The sequence below is a fragment of the Scatophagus argus genome, chromosome 6 (assembly GCF_020382885.2).
Source record: "Scatophagus argus isolate fScaArg1 chromosome 6, fScaArg1.pri, whole genome shotgun sequence".
Lineage (NCBI taxonomy): Eukaryota > Metazoa > Chordata > Actinopteri > Scatophagidae > Scatophagus > Scatophagus argus.
Genome location: NC_058498.1, coordinates 15,742,909 through 15,767,293, shown reverse-complemented (window position 1 = coordinate 15,767,293; position 24,385 = coordinate 15,742,909). Strand labels below are relative to the sequence as shown.

The window sequence follows — 24,385 nt, the reverse complement described above, 5'->3', positions numbered from 1 at the left end:
ACTGATTAATCTGGCTCAGAGAGAATATTAATGCCTGACTTACCAAACACACATGAACAGAATTATAATGTCCTCATTACAATCAGTGAGCTCTATGAGCATTCATTTACATCTGATGCAGGGAGCAGCTGTGCCAAAAGGGATGTGCTCATGTATGTTATGCAAGGAGCTCAGAGTGCCTTCACACTCCTTGTCACCAGGGGTCATTGTTTTGCTCAAGTGGGCTATTATTCAAAACTCTCTAATAAAACCGGAGCGGGAGAGGGATGGCGTACATAAACAAATACATGGCTTTCCTGAGGGGAGAAAAGACTGCTTAAGACTGACTGGCAAAATCAAAAAAGAACAAAAAAAAAAATCAAATGATTAACTCCACCTAGCAAGACAACATGTTTGTTTTTATTGCAGAGCAGCAAGAAAAAACACTGAGTCACATGAGAGAGTATATTGTGATTTAAACAATGGAGTTTGTTGTAAAAAATTACCAAATCATAGAGACACATGCAAACACAAGTATGTAGTACAGCAAGTCTGAGGTCTGGCACAAAAGCCAGTACAGAGAAACTGTTTATGAAAGAAGAAGGACGATCATAAACCTCAGCACAGCAACAAAGAAAGATTTCTAATACAGAGAGGTGGAAAACAAGTGCATGACCTCAGTTTATCTGACATAACCCCAAGTGCCTGGAGGCTCGAGAATAGAGGAGGATGGATGGAGATGATGTGGCTAGAAAAATTGGGCCACCAGGCCAGAGAAAGAGTGTTGACACTGCAAAATAAGACAGAGAAAGAGATTCTCGAGATTCAAAGAGAGTAAAAAAAAAAAAGTGAATGTTTGTGTCAAAACAGGAGAAGTACACATAGAAAGAAGGAAAGAAGGAAGACACGAGGAATCAAGATGTTTACATGTATCAATAACTAAAGCGGGGCTGGCATTTTACACAGTGATGTCATTGCGAGGCAGTGGCGAGGGTGTGACAGAGTCCTGGTCTGATTCGTTAAGCGTGTGCGTGCAGCTCACACCTGCATGTGGGTTCATGTACATGGGCTTTGTTAAGTAGGTCAGAAACACATAGCGTATCATACTGATTGATCAGGGATAAGTAAATCCTCAACAGCAGGACTGTGGCCCATATACAACCATCACACTCATCTTAAAGCACCTTTTAATGATACAATGAAAATTTAGGACACAGCCTCCTGTGTGTCTTGAGAACTTAATAGCAATCACTGCAGGAGTGTTCTTTTCAAAGATTATTTGTCTGCACATACACATATTGTTTCATTATTTTTTATGTATATCATAAATGCAATCTAGGTTACAGCTCATTTTAAAGCAGTAAAATGTTGTCTGGTTTCACCATTCTGGGTGCTCAACAGGTGATCCAAAACACATGTTCATGTTATGTAATCCCTGTGTGTCTTGAGGGCTTAATAGCAATCACTGCGAGAATCAAGCCTGTTTGCTAAGATTAATTGTCTTCGGGCACACATGTTATCAATGCTAACCAACATTTCCTTCTGTAGGTAGAAAACATTAGAGGCCTCAAACTGGCAAAGTGTGAGGTGTTACTATTGTGAGTTAGTCACAAGAAATGTAATTCATCATCGGCATTGGCACCAACAGCAGCAGCTGGAAAACTGCCTGCACTGTGTGCATCATGAAATCAGATCAGCAGTTATTTTTGACTGACTTCTCTTTCAAAGCAGTAGAATTTTGTTTGGCTACACAGTAAACAGATACACCAGTTGCTACTCTGTTGTACCTCTGACAAAGCAGCTGCTGAGTGTTCCCTGTGGCATTAAACCACACTTGCTGTCACCACTGATGTTGCCAAATCAACCAGAACTGAACTGTTTAAGGATTACAGCTTTAAAGCAGTGGTTGACAAAGTTGGACAAACAAACAAGAGTCACCAGATTTTGAAAGTACCCGACCGATAAAGAAAATCCCACCTCCTTCAAGACTCCCTCCAAAGGCACTCGTCTGAAACACTTGAATGCTCACTGCCTGAGTACACTGACAGCCCTTCCGGCAGGGAAATGTGTGTGAGCAGCGAGTTCATCAAGTGCAACCAGCTATTAACGTTTTTGGTCTTGTAAACACAAAAAATAAACAACTTGGTGAAATGTTGAATCATCATCATCAACACAAGCAAAATAGTAAATACCTCAGACTGAGAAGACTAATGTACCAGACCTTGCAGTTACTGCTCATTGCTGTGGCTCTGTGCTTTGTACAAATAGGCTTTTAAATGAGTCTGCTGTTGCTGCTGCAGCTACACTCGCTTTTCATCTCAGAGCTGTTCGAGCACTGCAGTGATGTTTGCTTCATTACAGGAAAACTAACTCCAAACAACTTGTGGCTGTGGAAAGCAGAACACATCGCTGTCATGGCTAACTGTATCCAGCTACCTCATATCTCATTCACATGTAAGAAAACATCTAACAATATCACGATGAAACGTAAGCAACAAACAAGGCTGTCAAGCCAGTAGTGGGATTTTTTTTTTCTCTGCCTTTCTTGTGCAAAAAGCTCACTTATAGCTCTGGCATGATGCCCACCTGGAACTTTGAATTACTGAATTTATAATTAGTACCAAAGGGTGATTGTATTCATATGTAGCAGAGTGCAAGAAAAATGGCTTGTTGGGAAGGGCTCTATCTCTCAATCTCTCTCTGTACAGAGGTAAATAGACAGAGGGTGTGCAAGAGGAATGGAGAGAGATGGGGCCCCAGGTTGGCCCTTAACAGCACTTGAGTGATAGATGGTTTGTCAAACACTCTGATTGCCACAGGCCAAGAATGCAGAGCAGCCATTGATATAATTGAAGATCTTTCAAACATGTGTGAAATTTGAAGCTTTCCTCCATTTGATGGCTCCAACCAAAACACATGTCATCCATTATAAATTTTAAAGGCCAACATTTTCCAAATGTAACACAAGCAGAAATTTGAAAGTGCTTCTTCATTTCCTTGAAATTTGTAACAGACTGATGTCATACATGCTCAGTTTCTTTCTCCAGAGCTGCCATGGATCAAATAAATCTTTCAGAGACATACAAGGATGCCTGTGTGTGTGTGTTGTGGCGTTATAGCTCAACATACAAACACGCACGTGCATGGAAACGCACAAACATGTTCGTGCACAAGCATACACATTCCAGGTGTGGCTCAAAACCAGTAATCACACTTGGTCATTAATCAGCAGTGATGTGTGAAATGCTTTGTTGGCCAAATGTACAATCCACTTCTCTCTTTGCCCAGTAGGCTGCAGTTGAAAAACAATCCTCTTGATGTAAACAACTGCGTGTTTTTTTCCTGACTCCACTTCTGTCAGAGGTAAACAGGCATTCTCTGAAAACCAATCTGCCATGAGAGGAGAACGTGTGTGTGTGTGTGTGTCGCCACGCGCCTGTGTGTGAGTCGTTGCATGCGCATATGTGTGTGTTTGTGGGTGTTATCTCACCTTCAGGGCAGATGATTCATTACATGCAAGCCACAGGGTCGGGGGCCCTGTCAGCGGCTGTTGTCATGGAAGCAAGTGTTGGAAAGAGCAGATCTCCTTTCAGTATCATCTTCAGATTGTTGGAACATCGGCTTTCTTTCTCTTTCTGTTTCTCCTTGTTAGTTTCATTGTATATGGATGTAAAATAATTCATGAAACCAAGTATTTGTAGTGGTAGTAAAGGTAGTAGGTTTCAGTCTGCTACCTTTGCTGCAATTATAATATATGATAAATGCCATATGTCTCATGCAATATAGCACCTTTCTATTTTCTGTTGCTTGAAGCAACATGACTGTTGAAATGGCTCCCCAGCTGACACACACCAGGTCATGTTTATGCTCACATGCACATATCCTCTTTTTCTTGGAAAATCTGCACACTGTAGCATGCAAAAACTACATACAGTGAGAGACCATGACCCAGCTGAGACCTCGTGAATCGGCTGTATGTGTGCATCGTGTCCATGTTTCCCCGCTTTACTTCAACCAGCTTGACACTCACCTGATGATAGCACTCAGGCTGGCCTTCATAAACTGTTTGGTAGAGAAAATGAGGAAATGTGCAAAGCAACAGTTAGGTCGTCTGAAACTGATTATGTTTGATAGATATTGTGGGACAATTTAAATTTTAATTTTACTCAAGTTTCTGAAAACAGTGTTATTGATTTTCACTGACAACTTCACCATTTTGAAAGGGAAACAAGTGGTTTGAGAAGACGGAGTAGAAAGAGCATGATTTACATAATCTACATACTGAGGTGAAAATGTCACCCCTGACATGACAGCACACCTTTTCAAACAGCAATGTCTTCTGCGAGTTCATCTGAAACACCCAAACCATATCACGTTAATTCAGTTTCACTTTCCTGTTGTTTTCTGACACAGAACTTGACTGGATTATAGCAAAGGTTTGACTGGTGTGATGTTGAATGTTGGTCTGGCAATGGTCTTACGGAGAAGGGTGCTAACCTTGGCTAATGTCAGCTGTCATAGCTAGAGTTTGGTTCTATGTATTAAATAACCACCGAGGAACAGACTTGGCATTGAGGTCTGGAAGTTCTAGGTGAACTCATGTGCAGTCATGCCAGAGGCCTATTGTGGTTGGAGGAGCTTGGAGCAACAAAAAGGCCAAAAACTCATATTTTAGCAACTATTGTCCAGCCGTCAGAAGTCATTTTGCAACTCTTCGTGATTGTCTTCTATCTCTCTGTGGTCATTTTTCACCTTTTTGTAGTATTATTGTTTGTTTGATTGACTTTCAAATAAAAGAAATTGAACAGTCAACTCTGTTAGGGGAGGCACCAGGAGTGACCAATCAAGTTCCAGATGAGGCCTGTACCACCCCTCTTGCCCTGCCCCTGTGGCCTTAGACACTGAACACGCACACAGGCATATGCAGACATGTACAGACATGAGATGATGTTGCCAAAGCCTGTTTTTCTCTTCAGCTCACATATTACATTCATATGAGTACAAGAATGAACGATGACATCACTCTAATGAAATGCATTGTGACCTCAGAAATTAGGACAGGATTAGCACTTAATTAGCAATGATGAGAATGGAGTGAAAAATAACAGCAGATGGGAGGAATGAGATATGAGGTAATGAACAAACAGACCTTACAGGCAGAAGCCACACAAATGCCTTTGGACCTTTGCAGCTGCCTGGTTATTAAAAGCCGACTATGGAAATGAAGGGACTTTCTCATAATTGAGTTTAGAGTCACATTGTTTTGAGAACAATTTAAAGGCTCATGATCGTGCCAAGTGTTTAAAGCTGGAAACACTGCTTTAGCAGTAGATTCAACGGTGCATCACACTGAATACACAATCTCATCTGAGCCTGGATCATTAATGTCATACTGAGTCTGAGCAGGTTGATAACCCTGGTGCAGATCCATTCAAAATGAATATTCCTCTAAGCACAGTTTTTTATCTCACAGACATAATCTCTGCCATAATCTCCACTGCGTCCCATGTTATTTATTAGCCTGGCTAAACTGATGTTTGTTCCTCTGTCCTTTTATCAAACCACTGTCACAACTCTGCAAATGCCTGTGGTCGCTTCTTCCGTCACGACTGTCAAATTCGATTTTATCTAGATCGAGGCAGAGCGCTATCGACAAACAACAGGACAAACACCATGTGAGGAAGCAGCATGGACACGTACACCATGGTAAATGTCATCTTTAATTGGATGTCTATCATTTAAATATTGCCCGTCAAGACCAAATAAACAGCGTGACAGGATGTGAAGCTGATGTGTACCACCTCAAGATAATAAATTCAGCCATCTCTGATATCAACAGCTGCTGAGGGAGGACAAATACCAAGTCAAAAGTGAAATGAAGGGCACTCCAGATTGCATCTTATTTGTTTGTTTAGTTCATTAGCTCATGCTACCCATGTCACATCTAGCTCACCTTATGGCTCAAACATAACATCATTTGATGAGACTTTTCCAGTGAGAGCATTTGTCTTCATAGCAGCTTAAGAACAAGCAAAAGAGTTTCTCTACCTCTACAGTTTCTAGTCACACTAAGATGCTCCTTGACAGTTTATCAGTCAGACAGTTTGTCAGTCTGTCAGTCCATAACTTTGGTGCAGGCTGATATAATTAGTTTTGTGCAAACCCTCAGAGTCTCCAGAGGATGAATCCTGCTGATTTTGGTGAACTCATGACCTTCCCTCCAGCACCACCATGAGGACTTGTGCTTTTTAACAAAATGTCTCTGGAAGCTATTGGATGAATTGCCATGGTATTTTGCACAGGCACTCATGTTTTTCTCAGGATGAGGTGTAATAACCTTTTTGATCCTCTGACGTTTTATCTAGTGGCATCGTCAGATCTAAATTTTAATTCATGAAATACTTTAGTTTATGATCAAAGACCCTCAGATTCACATCAGCCATATTGGACTAAACATCAAAATATTATTGTTGTCATGGAACATTAGCATTTTGCTGACTTGGCTATAGATTTGTTGGTCTTTGTTGATCTTGTGGCAACAGCAGCCAATAAATCACTCTCAGCCCAAACTCAGTTGTTCTGATTCTTTCAGCTGTATCACATGGTCTTCATAAGCAACTGCCGTTCAGCTCTTTTTTAATGACAACAAACTGCACCTGTTAATAAGGACCATTTAATACACTTGAAAGTTTAAGAACAAGCATGTGAGTAAATCACGAACACAAAAACGTTGCTCACCGTCACAACTTGTGAAAAACTACGTATCTGGAGAAACAATACCATGACAACTGGGTAACTGCATCTGCTTAGGAAAACCATGTGATACAGTCCAAAGCCCCAGACGTGCTACTAAATAGATCCTGTGGTAAGATCATCACGTACTGTTTCCAAGGTGAAGAGACAGTACATGAAGATGTAATATTTATGAATTCGATCTCAGAATACTGTTACCAGCATGGCCTTCAAGCACCAGCCAGGACATCCTTCTGGTTAGTCTAACAGGAAGAAAAGGGAGAAGCAACCTGTAGTTTGGCACACTGACCTATTGATATGAACCTGGTGCAGGTGAAAGATAGGTACACGCCAGATTACAGCCACACGGAGAGTCGGAGTGAGAGAGATTAGTGGGCATTTGAAAGGGGAGAAGGGAGAGGATTTAGCAGGATGAAGGAGAGGAGAGGAGAGGACGGAGGATTATGGAAGCCAGAGCCTGGATACCAAAATAATCCTCTCAGTATACTGGGCTTTATGCGCTGTGGAGCAGAGGCCAGTTTGGGATATTGAATTGCCACTGCATTCATGCGTAGCAGTTTGAACGTGCAGAAAACACTTCCGAATGTGCGATTACCACCTTCTCTGTTTTAGAGGATAAGGTGTTTGGTTTGCTCTTTAGTTGCTGTCTCTCTGGACCAACACACTCACAGTGGCACAGACACACACACAGCAAGAGACGCATTCATTCCATCTGCCTTAATCTGGAAAGCTGGTTGGGAGCTACGTGCTTGTATGTGAGGCACTAAGCACCTCCTTCTTTCCGTGCTCCATGTTCTAATTTGGGTATTGCCATGGTTATGTAAGATTGAGGGTCAGGAGGTCAGAGACGTTGCAGACGAACACCGGATGGATGTGTGGCTGCTTCATGGCGACATGCTAAGGGACATAATATAACTCGTGAAAGGCGTCAGATGAGGATCAGGAAGGAAACCATCAGGCTGACAATACCAGCTAAATGGGAGGAAGTGGAAGTTTAGAGAATATAATAAAGCAAACCAGCCTTGTTGCACTTTTCCCAGCATTGTATTTTAAAACTGTGCATTCAGGAAGAAGCAACACATTATTATTTTCTTGTGTTTTTTCTTTATTTTTGATGTGTACCAATAAAAGGCAGATAGTATGAATAAAATATGTACATGTAGGAACAATAGATGAGTACATCAGGGATAAACGTACTGTAGGTGGAGACTGTATATATAAAAATATGAGCTTTGATTTATATGTGATTCAGGACAAAAGTGTAAAAAGACAGAAATACACGAGGAGACTCACCACGCATGTACACAAGAAGGATGAGAGCGGGAGGGGTGTGAACGCTCTGTGTTGCTCCACTAACCTACTTTTCATAATCTCTCTCTTCTCCTCATTTCATAACTGTGCCTAAGTTACATGATACACTCGTCACTCTAACCACGCTTGCAAATCAATTATTTAATCAATTACTTTCATGGTTATTGCTAGTGATGTTTGTGGTTTGTCTCACAAGCTTTTCTGTGGCTGATTCAGAGGGTGTGTTGCTCTGTTTGTCTTATACACCCCCCCACATTTCAAAATTAAACAACAGGAACGAAGCTACACTCAGCCAACGGCAAAAAATGAAGGATAGGTAGATGGATTTTGTATCAAAAAAGCTGTAAAAACAACTTGTCTCCTATCAGAAGTGAGAACACTGAACATTGCGGTTGATGAGGTATATAATTTATATCAGTTCACATATGGGTTGAAAATTTTCCGCTCATCGCATTAAAAATGAGAAAATTCACTTGGATTTCAACATTTCAGTAAATTAAAAATAATATTACATGCAGCACAACAACCTGGGTTCTATCGAGATTAGTGTTTGTTAATCCTGTGATATAATGCTGAGTTCTTACAATGTTGCATCCAGCGAAAGAGAAACTGAGGACACAACACTTTCTCCTCTAAGTACAATAACAAGTACTGCAGGAAATCTGGCCAATGTTGTTTAATGTAGAATCCCTATTTGTTTAATTTGTTGAGTATTATAACTATTATTCATTGTTGCATGGATGTTTCTCTCTTATTCCATGTTTGACTAATGTAAGTTACTGCAAAATGATAACTAAGAAAAGTAAGAAAAGTAAAACACACATTCATCATCTGTGCTCCTTATCAACATATAGAGTAGTGCATCCAAAATATTAAAATACACATTTTACAGTGTTATGGTACCATACAAGACAATGCAGGTGGAAGTCTCAGTGCATTACCTTTCATCATCTCTGACCATTTTATAAGATTATGGGCTGCCATAGGGCTGTAGCTTTTTAGACTATTTTCTACCTTCTATTTGATCACTGGCTGATCTTCATTTCATTCATTTTAATATATATGTATAAATAAAGTTTTCAGATACTGGAAAATTCTGTGATGTAGGATGTTGCATAAATATAATATAATATTAAACAATATTAAACTGCTCCTGTAGATACTTTTATATGTGAAATAGCATAACTTAAGTAACAGAAAGTAAAAATAAAAAGTACAGAAAATATTGGAAAGCTTGATTAAAGCTGTGAACTGATATTAGTTTGGTTTACAGCCCTGGGTATGAAAACATGTATATATAAATAAAGACATGGCCCTTTCATTCTATTTCTAAATCCACAGTCCCATAATATATATCGTGTATAGAGAGGGTTGTCGTGAGGACTACTTCCTTATAGCCTAATTTTTATAAGAGAAAAGATAGCATATACTTCCTTTTCACTTGGGGAATAAAAATTAAAACATTGCTGCTCACTGTTCCAAGAAAAGGGTTTGCCAGGCAATAAAACTGTGGGCTTGTTATTGAATAGTTCCCACGATGGTTGGCTGTCGGACTGAACTGACACACTGCCACACTTTCCCACGCACGCGAGAGCTTCCTTAAAGCGCGCGGTGGGTGGTGCGCGCGCGACAGCTCACGGGGCACGAGGCGGGCGGACCGCAGGGTGAGGATCATGTGTAGTCCACGCGCCGAAAGTAGGTTAGAGCGAGCTGCAGAGCAGGACGGAGCTGAGAGGCGCAGAGCTCCCGCGTTATTATTTTAGAGGTGTTTTTTCACAACAGCACATCTGACACTGACCGGGGGGAACCGAAAGTAAATAACTGAAACATACCGTTACTTTTATGTGTTTTTGAAGGTCGGCGCGTGTGAAGAAAAGGCGGAAAATACATATGAGGATTTGCTGTTGTGACAGTTTTCAGCTGCTCCGGGTTGGAGCAAATAGGTGCGAGTCGTTCTTAGTGTTTCTCGGCTACATTTCTACCAGGAGTTGAATGACTCGAAGAGTTGGCTAGCCTACATCGCCGATATGAGAGGTGAGTTTGAGGGGAATTATTACATTTCTTTATGCTTTATGTTTTGACTGCCTTAAAAGGTGGACTTGTGAAGTACTTCTGAGTTGCATTCAGTGAAATGAAGTGCGTAGCTGCATGCGCGCGCTGGAATAAACACCGGATGGCATCACGTGGGGAAATAAAATCTCAAAATCCTATTTCTTGGTTTAATCGGGTTGCATGTACAAAACTGAATAACAGTATTTCTTATCAAGGACTTTGAAAGTTGTTTAGCTACACGAATACGACTAATGTTGTATTCATGACACATGTTAGGGTTTTTATTCTTTTATAAATGGGCCAAGTGCAAAACATATCTATAAGTTAACGTCCAAGCATAACTGCGTTTAGTCCACGCGTATAAACTGTGAGGGTTTTTGTTCCTTTATTCGTTTTTCCTGTGCTGTAGCTGTGGTTACTGTGTTTCACCAGCGAGCCGCTCCAGTTATGTAAGAGAAAGGAAAGGGAGGGAGTGAGCGGAATGATTCAGAGCCCGGTCAAGCCGCACGAAAATCTGCTGGCAGGGATTGTTTATGACGAATAAATAGTCCCCCTCTCTTAGATTTCTCCCCCTTCTGTTTTTGCTGTATTTTATTACATTTTTCATTCATATTTCATCACGTTCAAAGGTCCAACAGTGAGTTTTACAATTTTGCAGTTGACACTTTTTGAGGTTTCTTTTTTTTCGTGCGCATGATGTTTCAAGGTGCCTTTTTTATTGCTTTTTCTTCAGTTCTTCAGCCAACGTGTTTTTGTTTTCAGCGTCAGCAGTATGGCGGCCGGGGTGGGGGGTGGCGCAGAAAGGGGGAGAGAGAGAGAGAGAGAGGAGGTGTTCCATTGACCTAGTTCTGTCATTGAGGATTACAGCAAGTGTGTGTGTCTGTGTGTGTGGGTGGTGGGGGGAGACATGTTCTGTCGTCATTACTGATGAGGCATTGTTGATAATTTAAATCACTTGTCATGGCAAAGTGTTCCTGCTTAAAATGCTGTAGATATGAGTTGGGCTGACTGAGATTTGAGATTTGAATTCACTTTGCAAGATGCATGCTGTCTTTTAATTTTTTTAATTATTGTTTGTTTAGAAATAGAGATTTTATTTGTGGAATATGAAGAAATTCAGCTTTTGTATGTATTTTTGCTTTCAGTAAGATTTAACAGTTCAAAATGATTAGTTCTGTGGTGGTGAGGTGAAAGCCATGCACCGCTGTGACAAGCAGGATATGGGCACAGCAAGCCCACATGTAACCATGAAGCACAGCAGGGTTCAGTTAAGCTCAGTTTTCTCTGTCAGCTAAGGTTACTTACATCAACCAGAGAGTGTATCACTCCAGTCCAACACGGCTTGTCAGTCTGGTTTTAAGAAAAAAATGCCACATCATTTACAATGTCATGCCCAATCTTCAACTGAATTTACTATATGAGAAAAAACTGTGATCATCACAATAAGTTCTTTATACCTAAGAGAGTGCAATGAACAATGCTGTCATACTTGTTTGTCTAGCAGCTATGCTTGTAACTTATTGTTTTAAACTGTTGCAGAAACAGGTTGGGCAGGTAAGATGCAACTTGATCAAACAAATGAACATTAAAGCAGTCTTAGGTTTGTGCACTAACGGCGTGCAGAGCTGAAGCCTTATGAGACTGTCAGTTAACCCAAGATCAAATGTACAGTAACAGTAAAGAGGCAAGACTGCTTTCTGCTCTGCAGGGGCCTCTGCTGTGCTGCAGCTCAGCCCCAGAGCCACTATCTGTTGAGCATGCAGCCTTGGGAAAGTACACAACGATCTACAGTATGTGTCAAGGTGCCCTTTCTCTCTGACAACTGCACGCTAAGATTCCATTCCTCTTCAGCCAGCCTGAAGGTTAGCATATGGGCAAAACGTTAGCATGGATCTTTGTTTTTTGTGTGTTTTGACTACTAGGGAGACGGTTCAGTCAATATTGTACACAAAGATTACATAAAAATAACATTTTTTTTAAGGCTTGGTCATATCTTGAGGCAAAGTCATTTTGATTGTCCATATCTATTTTCCAGGTATAGACAAGGATAAGTGACATCTGAACAGACGTAAAGAATAGATTTTAATTCTAGGCAACTGTGACTGCTGCAGCACGGTCCTAAATTTGTTCCTGCGGTTCTGAGCAGCATGCAAAATTACATGCTGTGAGCTGAATTCCTCAGTCTAGCTTTGCTGGTGTTGCAGAGGCCCACTTGGGATTGGGCTTGGAGCTGCATAAACAGCATGATCAAGTGAATGCACTTTATCCCCTCTGATCAATGGTGAGGGATTAGAGAGGCACAGAGTGTGAAGGCTGGTTTCTTGGCAGGCATAGCATTGTTGTTGTTCAACATGTGAATGTTTATTAGTTCAAAAGTCAGAGAAGGTGGTGGTGTGTGGAATAGTAAACCTTATTCTTGAGATAAGGTTTAATTTTCTGTCAAGTCATCAAATTTACATGTTTTTATTGTTAGTAACATGGTAATCCATAGCATAAAACTGAAGGTATTTAACAAAAAAGAAAAAAGAAAGGAATGTTTTAAATATTCTCTCCCTCAAAATTGTCAGGACGGTGCTGTTTGTACTTTATGATTATTGCGTTATGCTGACTGTATGCCAGAAAGATAAAATCAAATATTTCCAGTCAGGAGGAAGGAAAAAACATCACAAAAATTCATTACCTCAGATATCTTCATTATTTTCTGTAGCGTGTCTCTTTGTATCATCATTGTAAATGGTGGTTCCTCTGTTTTTGGCTGAGGCATTTCTTACAGTACCCAGTATTGTAAAACACTATTTATGTTCAGTGTTTCGCTACTCTTCTGAATACGCTTCAGCTAACGGCTACAGTTAAGTGGACCAGGTATCTACTAATAACACTCATTTTATTTCTACTGCATCTGCTGAGTAATTACCTCAACCTGCGGTGAATTTTTAAAGAGTCTGGGGTTAGCTGTATTGTAATATCTGTGTCCTCTAGGTAGGTCAGTGGGCCGAGAAGAATAGGAAAAGCAGTCTTTACTGTTCACATACAGCAGCTGTATCGAAAAACACATGGTTGTTGAGGCACCGAATGGGGAGATATGTAGAAAGAGAGAATATCAGTCAGAGGACATTACTGGATATTTCTTTAAATAACTGTCAGCTTTGGCTGTGCAAAGCTTTTTTTTGCTGGTACCCAATCTTTACAGTATGTTTCACAATGCAGCATGTATGCCATTCTTCCCACAGAGCCCCTTAGAATATAGGTTAAGTATACAGTGTCTCAGGTAAATGCAACCTGCAAGGTAAATAGGACCTTGGACTCTGTTTGATTAGCTGTGATGAGGGGGTAAAGTCTCCCTTACAGAGGAGACTTTAAAGCACACACGAAGAAAAGTGCTGATGAACGGAGACACACCAACGCAAAGACTGACTGACACAGCTTTGAATCACCACGTATGTTTGGGTTCAAGTGTTGCCTCTTATGTAAGAAGATGCTTTTATGCATTGAGGTTCTAAAATAATGTAATACAGTTTAAATCATGACTGTATGGATTTTTGAACTGAATTTTTTTTTGTCATTTAAAAATATACTGGATGTTGTTTAAGCTCCATTTAAGCTTTAAATCTATTATTCATCAAGTTCACCAAGTTTCAAAATGTTCAGCTATGATTACATTCTGTCTAGTATATAGAGATTATTGTGTTTAAATGTGTAAATATAACAGATTCTAGTAGCATTTAAACATGCAGAATCTGAATTTTTCTTGATTGTCTTAAACACACCAGAATATTAGTTTTTATGAGCTGTTTCAGCTGTCTGAGACCATTCCAGTAATTGCTCCACGCGCAGTTATTTACACTAAACAATGTAGACTTCTGTGATGTGCAGCATTTAGTTGCCAGTAGATCCGACCATTAGAAGGAATCTCTGGCCAGCCAACTGCACCAGAGTAAAAATAGAGTTATGGTCTAGTTCAAACACAGCTGAAATTACACTCAAATAGTTGACATGCTGCAACAAGTTGAGAGTCACTATTAGCTACATCTGTTCCCACTGCTACAGCTTACTGTACTGGATGTTTTTGGAAGTATTTCCAGATGTTGCGCAAGTTGTAAACTCTCCACTGTGGCAGTTTGTTTTCAACTGGTCATCTGTCTTTGAGTCATAGCTTTAATTCCTAAACAAAGAGAACTCCACCTTCCACCCTCCCTTTATTTAAGTCAAATTTGGTTCCACCTTAAAACCTGCAAGAAACCGGGTTGTGTTCCTTGCCAGGCTGCCACCACAGACACCTCCCCTCTTCACTCAATGGGAAACTGTGTCAGTGGAGCAGATCCTGCTCCCTGGGCCTGATGGTGCTGCTCAGCTGACTGGCAGGTGAGGTGGCAAGTCGCAGACAAAGCCGCCCACTCAGCAGCCAATGGGAGGGGGTGGAGGGAGGATCATCACACTGTTGCCAAGACAACCAACTTTGAATGAGTGTGTTCGTGGAATGCGGTCAGATGGCAGTTATATAACAGGGTGAAGGGCGGGGTGAGGCTCTGGAGAGGGAGTGATAAAGAGGGCAGTGGAGAAGCAGTGGAATTTTTTTTCCATTGCCCTTTATTTATTTATATCCTTCATTTGCGTTGCCCACTGGGAATCCTACCCAGCCGCAACACTCAGATAGGTCACCTGCACCGCACAGACCGTCTTTGTGCAAGAAGAAAGTTGAAGGATTTTCAGGTTAATGTCAGTCACTAACTTCTTTAGCTTTACCTCAACGTGTGACGCACATCTGTCGCCACACAGACTGGCTTGTGTGATTGATTGATTGGTTTTGAGTAGTTTATAAAAGAGCCTTTAGAAAACAGCAGTTTTCAGAGGAGCTATGTTAAAAGCACTGCAGCGATTTACAGGTTACCTAATGCCCCGTGTGACCCAACAAAAGTGGTTTAGTGATTGTTTGGTACACCCTGCAGGCCCAGCCAAATCAAATCCTGTGCAGTTCTTGTCAGTTGCAATTGTTTGGGGGTGGGTTACAATTGTAGGCACAGCAGTGTGCTTTCTCAACCTGCTAACATTATGTTCATCCTGGAAAAAGACCGGCAGAGAGAGAGAGAGAGAGAGCTGTGAAACTTTATAACCCCAAGCCTTAGCTAATGCAATTGACCCGCTATTCTGGGCTTGAGGAGGCCCAGCTACTTAGATAAACAACATAATGAAAAGAACAGGCTGTTCCTGAGTAAGAAGGCTCAAGGTTTCACAATGGACACAAGGTGGGGTGTTAATGTATATGCGGTTAGTTCTGTCAGTCATGGTATCCTCCCTGTTCATGACACTTCTTGTTTCTTCTCATTGTATAACATTGTTACCATTGTCAGCCACATTTCAAACCTTGTAAGGCACAGATAACATTTCACAGTCAGGAATTTTTTGTGACAAAATACAAGTAAATCTACTTGCACCAAGACACATCAGAAGGTGGTGGTTGTCTAGTTGCAGTTCAGTTTGAGTGAAAAAAAAAAAAAAGTCAAAAAGGTTTACTCAAGTAAATATTTGTTGATTGAAGGCTGGTCACTTCATTTGATATGACTGAGGTGTTTTATTGACGGTATGTGCAGCAAATGTATATGTTTATACGTTTACATATACATGTATGTTTGGATACTGGTGGGCTGGGTTTACAATGTTTATGCACATGGCAATTGTGAAATAGCTTAACCAAATAAAATCTCTTATCATTTGAAGGGCTGCAACAATGATCGTAATCTGTCAGTTATTTAATTGTCTCATCTATTAAAAAAAAATGCCCATCACCATTTCCCAGACCCCAAATTGACATCTTTAAATTAAACAGTCCAACTAATAGATTAACTTTCTATATTTTTCAGATCAATGTGCCAAATGAAGGAAATACACAGTATTATGTCTGTCACTATGCAAGGACAGTTAACATCAAACATCAAAATATTAATTTGTTTTCTAATTAACTAGCTATGAGATTAAACTACTTATCTAATTAAATACTTTTTACTACCCCCCCCCCCCCTCATTTGTCTCTCTCTCCAGCTCAAATAGAAGTGATTCCCTGTAAAATCTGTGGGGACAAATCATCAGGGATCCACTATGGTGTTATCACCTGTGAAGGCTGCAAGGTGAGTTATCACTCTTCTCCCTCATCACTTGTTAGTTACACTGGTAGAGGCAGGTCAAACGGTGAAGGTGTTGTTATCACCGTTCTCCTCAGTCAAAAGAGAAGCTCACATTTTTTTTCACCACTGATTCACAGTGTATGTGTGTGTGTGTGTGTGTCTTTGTTTGTAGGGTTTCTTTCGACGCAGCCAGCAGAACAATGCTATGTACTCCTGCTCACGACAGAGGAACTGTCTTATTGACCGGACCAACCGTAACCGCTGCCAGCACTGCAGGCTGCAGAAGTGTCTCGCTCTGGGTATGAGTCGTGATGGTGAGTTCAGCTGCTCCATCTAAAACTCGGAGCTTCCGTCTCCCATGTTTTGCTTATCACAGTGACAGATTCATATAACCCTTGTTTGTCTTGAACCGTGTCTTCTTGAATGTTCAATTTTTGTCTTTACATCCTCCCGTTGCAGCGGTCAAGTTTGGTCGAATGTCCAAAAAGCAGCGTGACAGCCTGTATGCAGAAGTCCAGAAGCACCAGCAGTCCCAGGAGTGTGTGGGGCATGGTGCTCGCGAGGAAAATGGTGACATGGCCGACCATGGCCGCACCTACAGAAGAGGCTCCAACACCGCGCTCAGTGATCTAGACGACATTACCATGCTGCCAGAGGGCCTGCTTTTCGACCTGCCGCTGACCCCAGAGGATGCAGGTGGAGACTACTGTAACCTGGACATGCTGGGCGGCAGTGCAGGCAGCAGCTCATCCTCTCAGAGTTCACCAGAACAGACCAACCTGGACTTTGTAGAAGGCAACCACAGCATCAAGCATGAGTACCAGCTGTTGCATGACTCTGGACTTTTTTCACATGCTATCCTCAACCCGCTGCCTGAGAGCTGCTCCCTGCTTGATATAGGTCAGTATAAATTCTGCAGTGTCTGGATACACTGTAAATTGGTTACTGCTGTTGTATGGTTGAACCTTAAATCTATCATAAAAACACAGTGGATCTCATTGCGAGCTTTCCTCCTGTTCAGAGCGTATTACTCAGAGCGTGGTGAAGTCCCATGTCGAAACAAGTCAGTACAACACAGAGGAGCTGAAGAGAATGGCGTGGACCTTATATAGCCCAGATGAGACACGCTCATACCAAATCAAGGTATATGACACAAGCATATGACAGTACAACTTCATTTATCCACATTTTAAGGCTGGAGTTTATTAAGGATCTTGATCTTTGGTCACATTAACTATATTGTGAGCTATTCTGTACAGTCTACATCTAGGGGAAAAAAATTACTGTAGAAGTCACACTTTTTTTCATCCTGCTATTTTGTACTCTTTTACAAGACTCACAAACCTTTCACAAAAGTTAAATAAATAGAAGCACCCCTGCCTTACCACCACAGTTCATTTTTATCATGGGGTTTGTGGATCCAAACACTTGCTTCACACACTTGCTTCAGAAGATGCAGCAAATATTACCAAGTCAGCCACCAGACCTCAATAGCGAACAACGCATGAATGTATGATGCGCTTCAGTTAATGCAGTTTTCATCGAGGCTTCCCTGTCTCTTTCTCTTTCAGTCAGCTGAGGTGATGTGGCAACAATGTGCTATTCACATCACAAATGCAATCCAGTATGTGGTGGAGTTTGCCAAGCGCATCTCTGGCTTCATGGACCTCTGCCAGAATGATCAGATTATCCTCCTCAAAGCAGGTTAGTGCATGACAACCATATACTGTATATACACACGCCCTAATCTACACATTGTGTTTGCCTTTGACACAACAGCCAGCAGGCCTGCTGTGTGTCTATTTAATACTTTGCAAACTTTTGGCTGTGACACAGATGAACTGTTGTCACATGAACGGTATATTAGCCTCAAGTGGCAGCTGACTTCAGACAGTTCAGTTCACATGCAAGCAGCATGACTTGAAGAGGTGCATGTTGTTCTGCTCCTGAAGAATGGCTGGCCTTGTTTTAGTCATACCCCTCCCTCTACGCTGCCTTCTCTGGCCTGTAAAGTGCCTCAACTTGCCTACATGCCTATATGCAATCTATTTCCCGATGTATTGGTTTGGTTTGGTTGATTTGAAATTAATGTATGACAAGCAAAACAATAAATCAGTCAAACTAGAGATGAATGGCTTTGAGTGGCAGCTGAGTTATTTTTTTCACCATTTTGTGAAGGTAAACGGAGTGAGAATGCGCACACGCACTTTCTTCTCGCAAGACATTTAATTAGGATACTCAGACGCTGCAATTACAAATCATGATAGGTGTGAAAAGCTTCCACACCCATGCATGATCTGCTACACCTTGGTAACACCTAATGGGTGGAGGAAGATGACAGGTTTGTCAGTGTAGTTGCCAACACAATAAAGCAGAAACATTCCTGTAGGTACCATCACAGCTGATGTGTCAAATCCACAGCAACACATAATCAACTGCGATCATACAGAAATGAAATTGATCAAGATTTCCCACATCAGGTAGTACAGTCAGGTAGTACACAGTGGCTTAATGACAATGCACATTGATTATCTTAATGATATGCTTAGTTGTACTACTGACTTAGTAGTCTCCTTGCTTAATTATATAAAAATAACTTGTCATTAAAGAATTATTTGTTTTATTTAATCAAGACTGGGCAGATAATATTTGTTTCAGAAATAGGACGCTGTACAGCCTGCAGCAATACAAATTAACAACAGTTCTTAAATGTGCAGGCTCTTTCATTTATTTTCCAGATTTTTTTCAGCCCAGCAGCTCTTTTGATGTTTAGCCACTGGTAAATCTTTTTACTGTTTTTGTGTGTGTGCCCACAGGCTGCATGGATGTTCTTCTCATCCGTATGTGTCGGGCCTATAACCCCATCAATAATACACTGCTCTTCGATGGAAAGTTTGCCACTGCTCAGCTTTTCAAAGCTCTTGGTGAGTCAACACATAAACTTGATGAAAGGTGGAGCAAGGGATTTAAGATTTAGTCAGTTCTATCTGAGTCAAACTCGTCACACTCGGTAGTTTTGGTTTCCAAGACAACTTTTTTTTTCTCCTCCTTCGCCTTAGGCTGTGATGACCTTGTGAATGCGGTGTTCGACATGGCTAAAAGCATGAGTCGTATACAGATGTCAGAGGAGGAGATGGCTCTGTTCAGTGCTGCTGTGCTGCTCTCGCCAGGTGAGATCACATTTCTTTAACTTGATGGATTTATCTTTACCAGGGAGACTTGTTGCCACATTTGGGTATCAGATTTGCAAAGAGCTACACACCTGCTCGCTGGATTATTACACTGATTTCACTGTATTCACAGTATTTGATAGATTTTGCACATCCAAATCAGAAATCCTTCAAAAAAGAAGAAAAACTTTGTTGCCTGACATTGTTGAAAAAGATTTTAATCCACTTAAAATTAATATATTGTCAGAAACTTGCCTGAAACTTCATAACACACTATAATGCTGCACCCGTGGCAACAGTTCCACCACTAGCAGGCTATTGGCTTAGTCCCAGTGTGAAACTCTCTAATGGATCATAGCCATGCTTTTACATAATATATATTTTTACCATCCCTCTTTCAGTTCATTACAGCAGAGAATGAAAATCAGATTACATTAATTGAAACAACAAGCTTGACATTGCAAAGGCAACTGGCAGCTGTTAAGTCTTGGACGTTGATGAGTCATAAAAAGTCAACAAGAGCAGGTTTAAACAGTATGGTACAGTCTAAAGCTACAATATACTTGGTCAACAATGTAAAGTAGAAGATATACGACAACTCACATAATGTTCAGTGCAGTATGTATTATTCTCTGAGGTATGTGTACATTTCAGGTTTCAAATTGGCAACATGACAGCTGTACTGACAACATCATGTCACTATAATTTCCCTCAGACCGACCCTGGCTTACAGATGTTCAGAAGGTACAGAAGCTGCAGGAGAAAGTCTACGTGGCTCTGCAGCGCTGCTTACAAAAAGATGGAACATCAGAGGAGAAACTTGCTAAGGTACAAAAACCTGCTGCATCACCAGGCCAGTTTGGTGAAGAAATCGACGTAAAATAGCTATTAATTAATTAATTAATTAATTTATTTTAACTTTTTCTGCTCTTCTGTTTTTGTTTTTCCCTCTAGATGGTGTCTAAGCTTCCCATAATGAAGTCAATCTGCAACCTTCACATCGACAAACTGGAGTTTTTCCGTCTCGTTCACCCTGAGACAGCGTATACCTTTCCTCCTCTGTACAGGGAGGTCTTTGGCAGTGAAATCACCTTCCCAGACTCCACAGAGGGCTAGCACCATTTAGCTAAACAGCCTGATTCAAATAAAGACATTGAGATGTAGGGAGGGGGAGACAGAAAAAATGTGGCAACCAGCTGAGGCAAAACCAACCAGCAGCTCTATGACAATCCTGCACACTACACTTTAGGACACACTCCTCTCACCTCCCGCCCTGCAAGCTAGTCCTTTCAGCTTCAGTGTAACACCACAGGAACTGCTGCTGGGTGCTCAGCGCATGTTACCTCTTTTTTATGGAGTTAAAGAAACTACTAAACAGTAGCCTACGCAGTTTGTATTCTCAAAAATATTTTTCTATGACGAGACCTTAAACCTCTCATCATGTTGAATTCCTTTCTAATAATAATCAATTTGACTTTCACCGTTCTCCAAGTTCCTGTAAGCTATTGTTGAATGTACCCCCCTTTTTGCCTGAACCGTTGAGCACAGCCCTGGGCTTGATATAGAATGTACATACTTAAAATCCTCAGCCATTTTGTTGATGTTTGCAGTAACCATGCCTGGTTCATTTTTCAATCTAGTAACAGTTTCAGTCAATATTTTTGGCAGCGCCCATATTTTGCAGTTTTGTAACATATGAACAAACTGTTTAAAGGGACCATGGTCAAACTCACAAACAGACAGGGTTTTTTTTTTAAACTGTGTGAATCATGGGCGAACACTCAAGAGTGTCTGGCACCATGTACCTACAAACTCACAGCACAAACATAGCACTTATCCTGACCTTTGTAGGCATTTTTACTAGCACACTCAGACACTGATGTAAGTGTAGTTGTTTTTTTTTTGTTTGTTTGTTTGTTTTAAACACAATCGATGACCTCAGTCCTAATACCTTTTCCCTTTGCAGTTGCCACTTACAGAGTGGGAGTGAGCGAATCACAGCGGTATTGTGAAAATATTTTCAATGTTTCTTTCTATATATATGACACCTATATAATCGTTTAAGATAGAGCAGGAGCAGGTTAATGTTGTGCTTATGCTCAGGTCTATCAAACAGATACTGCCTGCCTGTGGTTCTGGGATGGAAAGAGTATTCATGCTGAAAAGAAAACTTTTTCATAATAAGCACTTATATGACCTTGTTGGAATTCAAAATGAACCCACGGCACAGGATTTTACGGGTTTGCACTCCATCTGTGAAAATTGTGTTACACCAGCTTTCATGGAGGAGCATGTGGATCAGTCACAGATCAGCCGCCCTCCGCAGAAGAGTGCCGTCGCCCCAAACCATCCAGCAACGACTCAACCAGCAGGTTCAAAAAGACTTCTGGAGTAAAGACAAAAACATGAACTGAGAGTTTGATGTGACAGTTCACATCACATTGTCACATTGTCACCTGCATACTTGGATGATGGGCAAAGGGCGGAGTGGACAGGTGGGTGATATTGTTATTTAAGCTCCTTAGACATCACTTAGAGGGGATTCACTGTCTGCGCCAACTCTCACTGCTTTGGGGTCAGTGGGCAGACAGCGCTGTTGGGGCCAGCCAAGGTTTTCTGGTTGTACAATTAAACCCTCAGTTTCCCCACTCCCTTACTACCTCACCCTCTTCAAACACTACATGGCACAGCAAAGGGTTCACAGAGCCATCAGCTACCCCCCTGAGTTAGTATTTCTGCATTCATACTAGAGAGCTTCTTTACAAATATAACAAGTAGTGGTGAAATTTGAAGGGAAGACCAGTTTTGACTAAACTATCCTAAATTGTAATTTTATGCTCTTAAAACTGTACAGAAATGCTTGATCTACTTATACTACCTATACTCTCTGACTGCTTCTCTGTCATTTGAGAGTGGTTCATGCCTTTAGGTCCAGGAAGCCCCACTTAGATACAGATCTATGTGAAGAAAGGTCTCTGGAGACACACAAGGGTGTATCTATATGAAACCTTTTCCTTCAGTTTATGGGGTCAGACTGGATTTCTGTTGTTTTTTTTGTTTTGTTTTTTTAAGTTTCTTGCTAACAGCATCCTAAACAAGACAGTTTTATCTTAAGTATTTTAAGACAATCACATGGCATATGTTGGAGCTCCATTTAATATGTCAAACATACTTGCTTTGCACTGCTGGGATAGTGCTGTTCGCCATACACTATATTATCTCAAATAGTATGAAGGGGTATTAGCCTTTTCTGGGTACGTACAACAGTGGCATGGTGGGATTGTGCAATAATGTCTTTCCCATTGTTCTCAGTATGTTGGGCCTTTGTTGCCATGTATTACAGTTAATATTTTCACAAGCACTCCAGCACAGTTAACCTCACAGCACAATGCATTATGCTATTTAGAATATAATGTACCAAATAACACAGGCTGGCTATCAGCTCACACTTACAGATTGTGACAAAGTGCAATACTTTGTACATAGAGTCCTAGAATGATAGACATGCTGATTTTAAAAGAGTCAGTACACTTTAATTAGCAGTTCTGCCAGCTGCCCAGGGGGCAGTCCTGAAGATCTGCACTGACATTTCTGTTTAGAGTTACTCAGGGAGATAGCTGGGCTCTCTGTCCTTCAGTGTCTGCAGTTAGTCTAGCTAACGAGACACCTTGCACCAACATAGAAGACCTTAAAACCTTGATCACTGTGTACAGTACATGTTCTTGTGAATGTTTGATTTCAGAAGTATCAAAGATTTTACCCCTGTCTGATATCATTATTGCAAGACTTATTTTGAGTTTGAGTCGTAGATGAAATAGGATATTAAAAAATAAATATGGTAAAATAAATATAAAAGATAGATTATAATCTCTGAATCTTGTGTTGGTTTTGTTGTGATCTTTTGTTTCTTAATTTTTATCCCTATATGTACTTTTTTCTCATCAGTTTAGTGTCCTTTTTGTCTTGGAGAGATGTAATTCTATTTTTTTAAAGAGCGTTTTTAAAGATGTCTCCCTGAAATTTTCTCTTTTGTCATGATCCTTCTGTTTATGATATGTTCACTCTATTTTAAGATTCTAATTATTAAATCAATATAGATTTTAATAAGAAGTAATTTATGTTATGGATATAAAGCCCAAGAGGCTTTAACACAGTAAAGTGTTATTGCACAATGGTGATACAATATGTGGATTTAAGAATGTAATAAAAGTCTTTTTTCAGTTAAACGATGGACTTCTTGTGACTTTATCTTCATTTTTTTTACTCACTGCATTCAAAATGATTTACACAGATGAACATGAATACAATGTATTTTTAAAAACTCTCATCGTAAACTCAAATCTTAATTTGCAATTTAAGGGAAACTTTACACCAATGATACAAAGGTGATTAAAAGATGGTGTGTTTTCTGATGCAATTACATAGTGTCAAAAAATACAAATGTCATCCACACAGTGGGCTATGTAACATATGCTCAGAACACCATGCTGGCATTACAGGCTTAGATTATATGTTATATGCACTGTAAGTGCTACTGGCCTGTATCTATATTTGTATTTTGTACTGTGTCAGACTACTTCCCTTAGAATGTGTCTTTTTTTGTCATTCCAGTCTAAATACACAAAAGTAGGGGTTAATACCCTGTATTGGGAACGTGTAGTACATATGTGCCACCCATAGACTCATCTGAGTGTGTGTGAGAAAGTCTAACGCAAGATCCTCAGTGTGATGTTCATTCTCCCCTGTCTGTGGTTATAATGCTTGTCCACTCTTACTCCGTACCATTCGGTCAACTCATGTGGGCACTTTCAGTATTGTGTATTGAGCTTCTGAAGTGTCCATCTCTCAAACATCTGCTGCATTTCCAGTTCAGTTCATGGATGAAGCTGTTCATGACTATAGTCACTGGGACAAATTCTTCATCAAGAAGTAGTGCCAAAGAATAATAATACACAGTAGTGAAAAATACCCTTTAGGTAAAGAAAAATCCAGGCTGATGCA

General features: G+C 40.6%; 1 protein-coding gene across 1 annotated transcript; it reads left to right on the top strand.

The window, feature by feature from the left end:
- Positions 1-9,744: 9,744 nt before the first annotated feature.
- On the top strand, positions 9,745-23,610 carry rorca (RAR-related orphan receptor C a). The gene is made up of 10 exons (XM_046392889.1): positions 9,745-10,077; positions 16,132-16,217; positions 16,387-16,528; positions 16,674-17,114; positions 17,236-17,357; positions 17,786-17,918; positions 19,031-19,138; positions 19,274-19,384; positions 20,100-20,212; positions 20,339-23,610. The coding sequence occupies exons 1-10, from the start codon at positions 10,071-10,073 to the stop codon at positions 20,498-20,500; spliced, it is 1,425 nt and encodes a 474-aa protein (XP_046248845.1). The 5' UTR covers positions 9,745-10,070; the 3' UTR covers positions 20,501-23,610.
- Positions 23,611-24,385: the final 775 nt, after the last annotated feature.

Bases quoted from the DNA above. Each gene is read 5' to 3' on its own strand.
- rorca (XM_046392889.1), top strand. The intron at 16,218-16,386 runs GTGAGTTATCAC...CTTTGTTTGTAG, and splicing joins TCACCTGTGAAGGCTGCAAG to GGTTTCTTTCGACGCAGCCA. The intron at 17,919-19,030 runs GTTAGTGCATGA...GTGTGCCCACAG, and splicing joins GATTATCCTCCTCAAAGCAG to GCTGCATGGATGTTCTTCTC.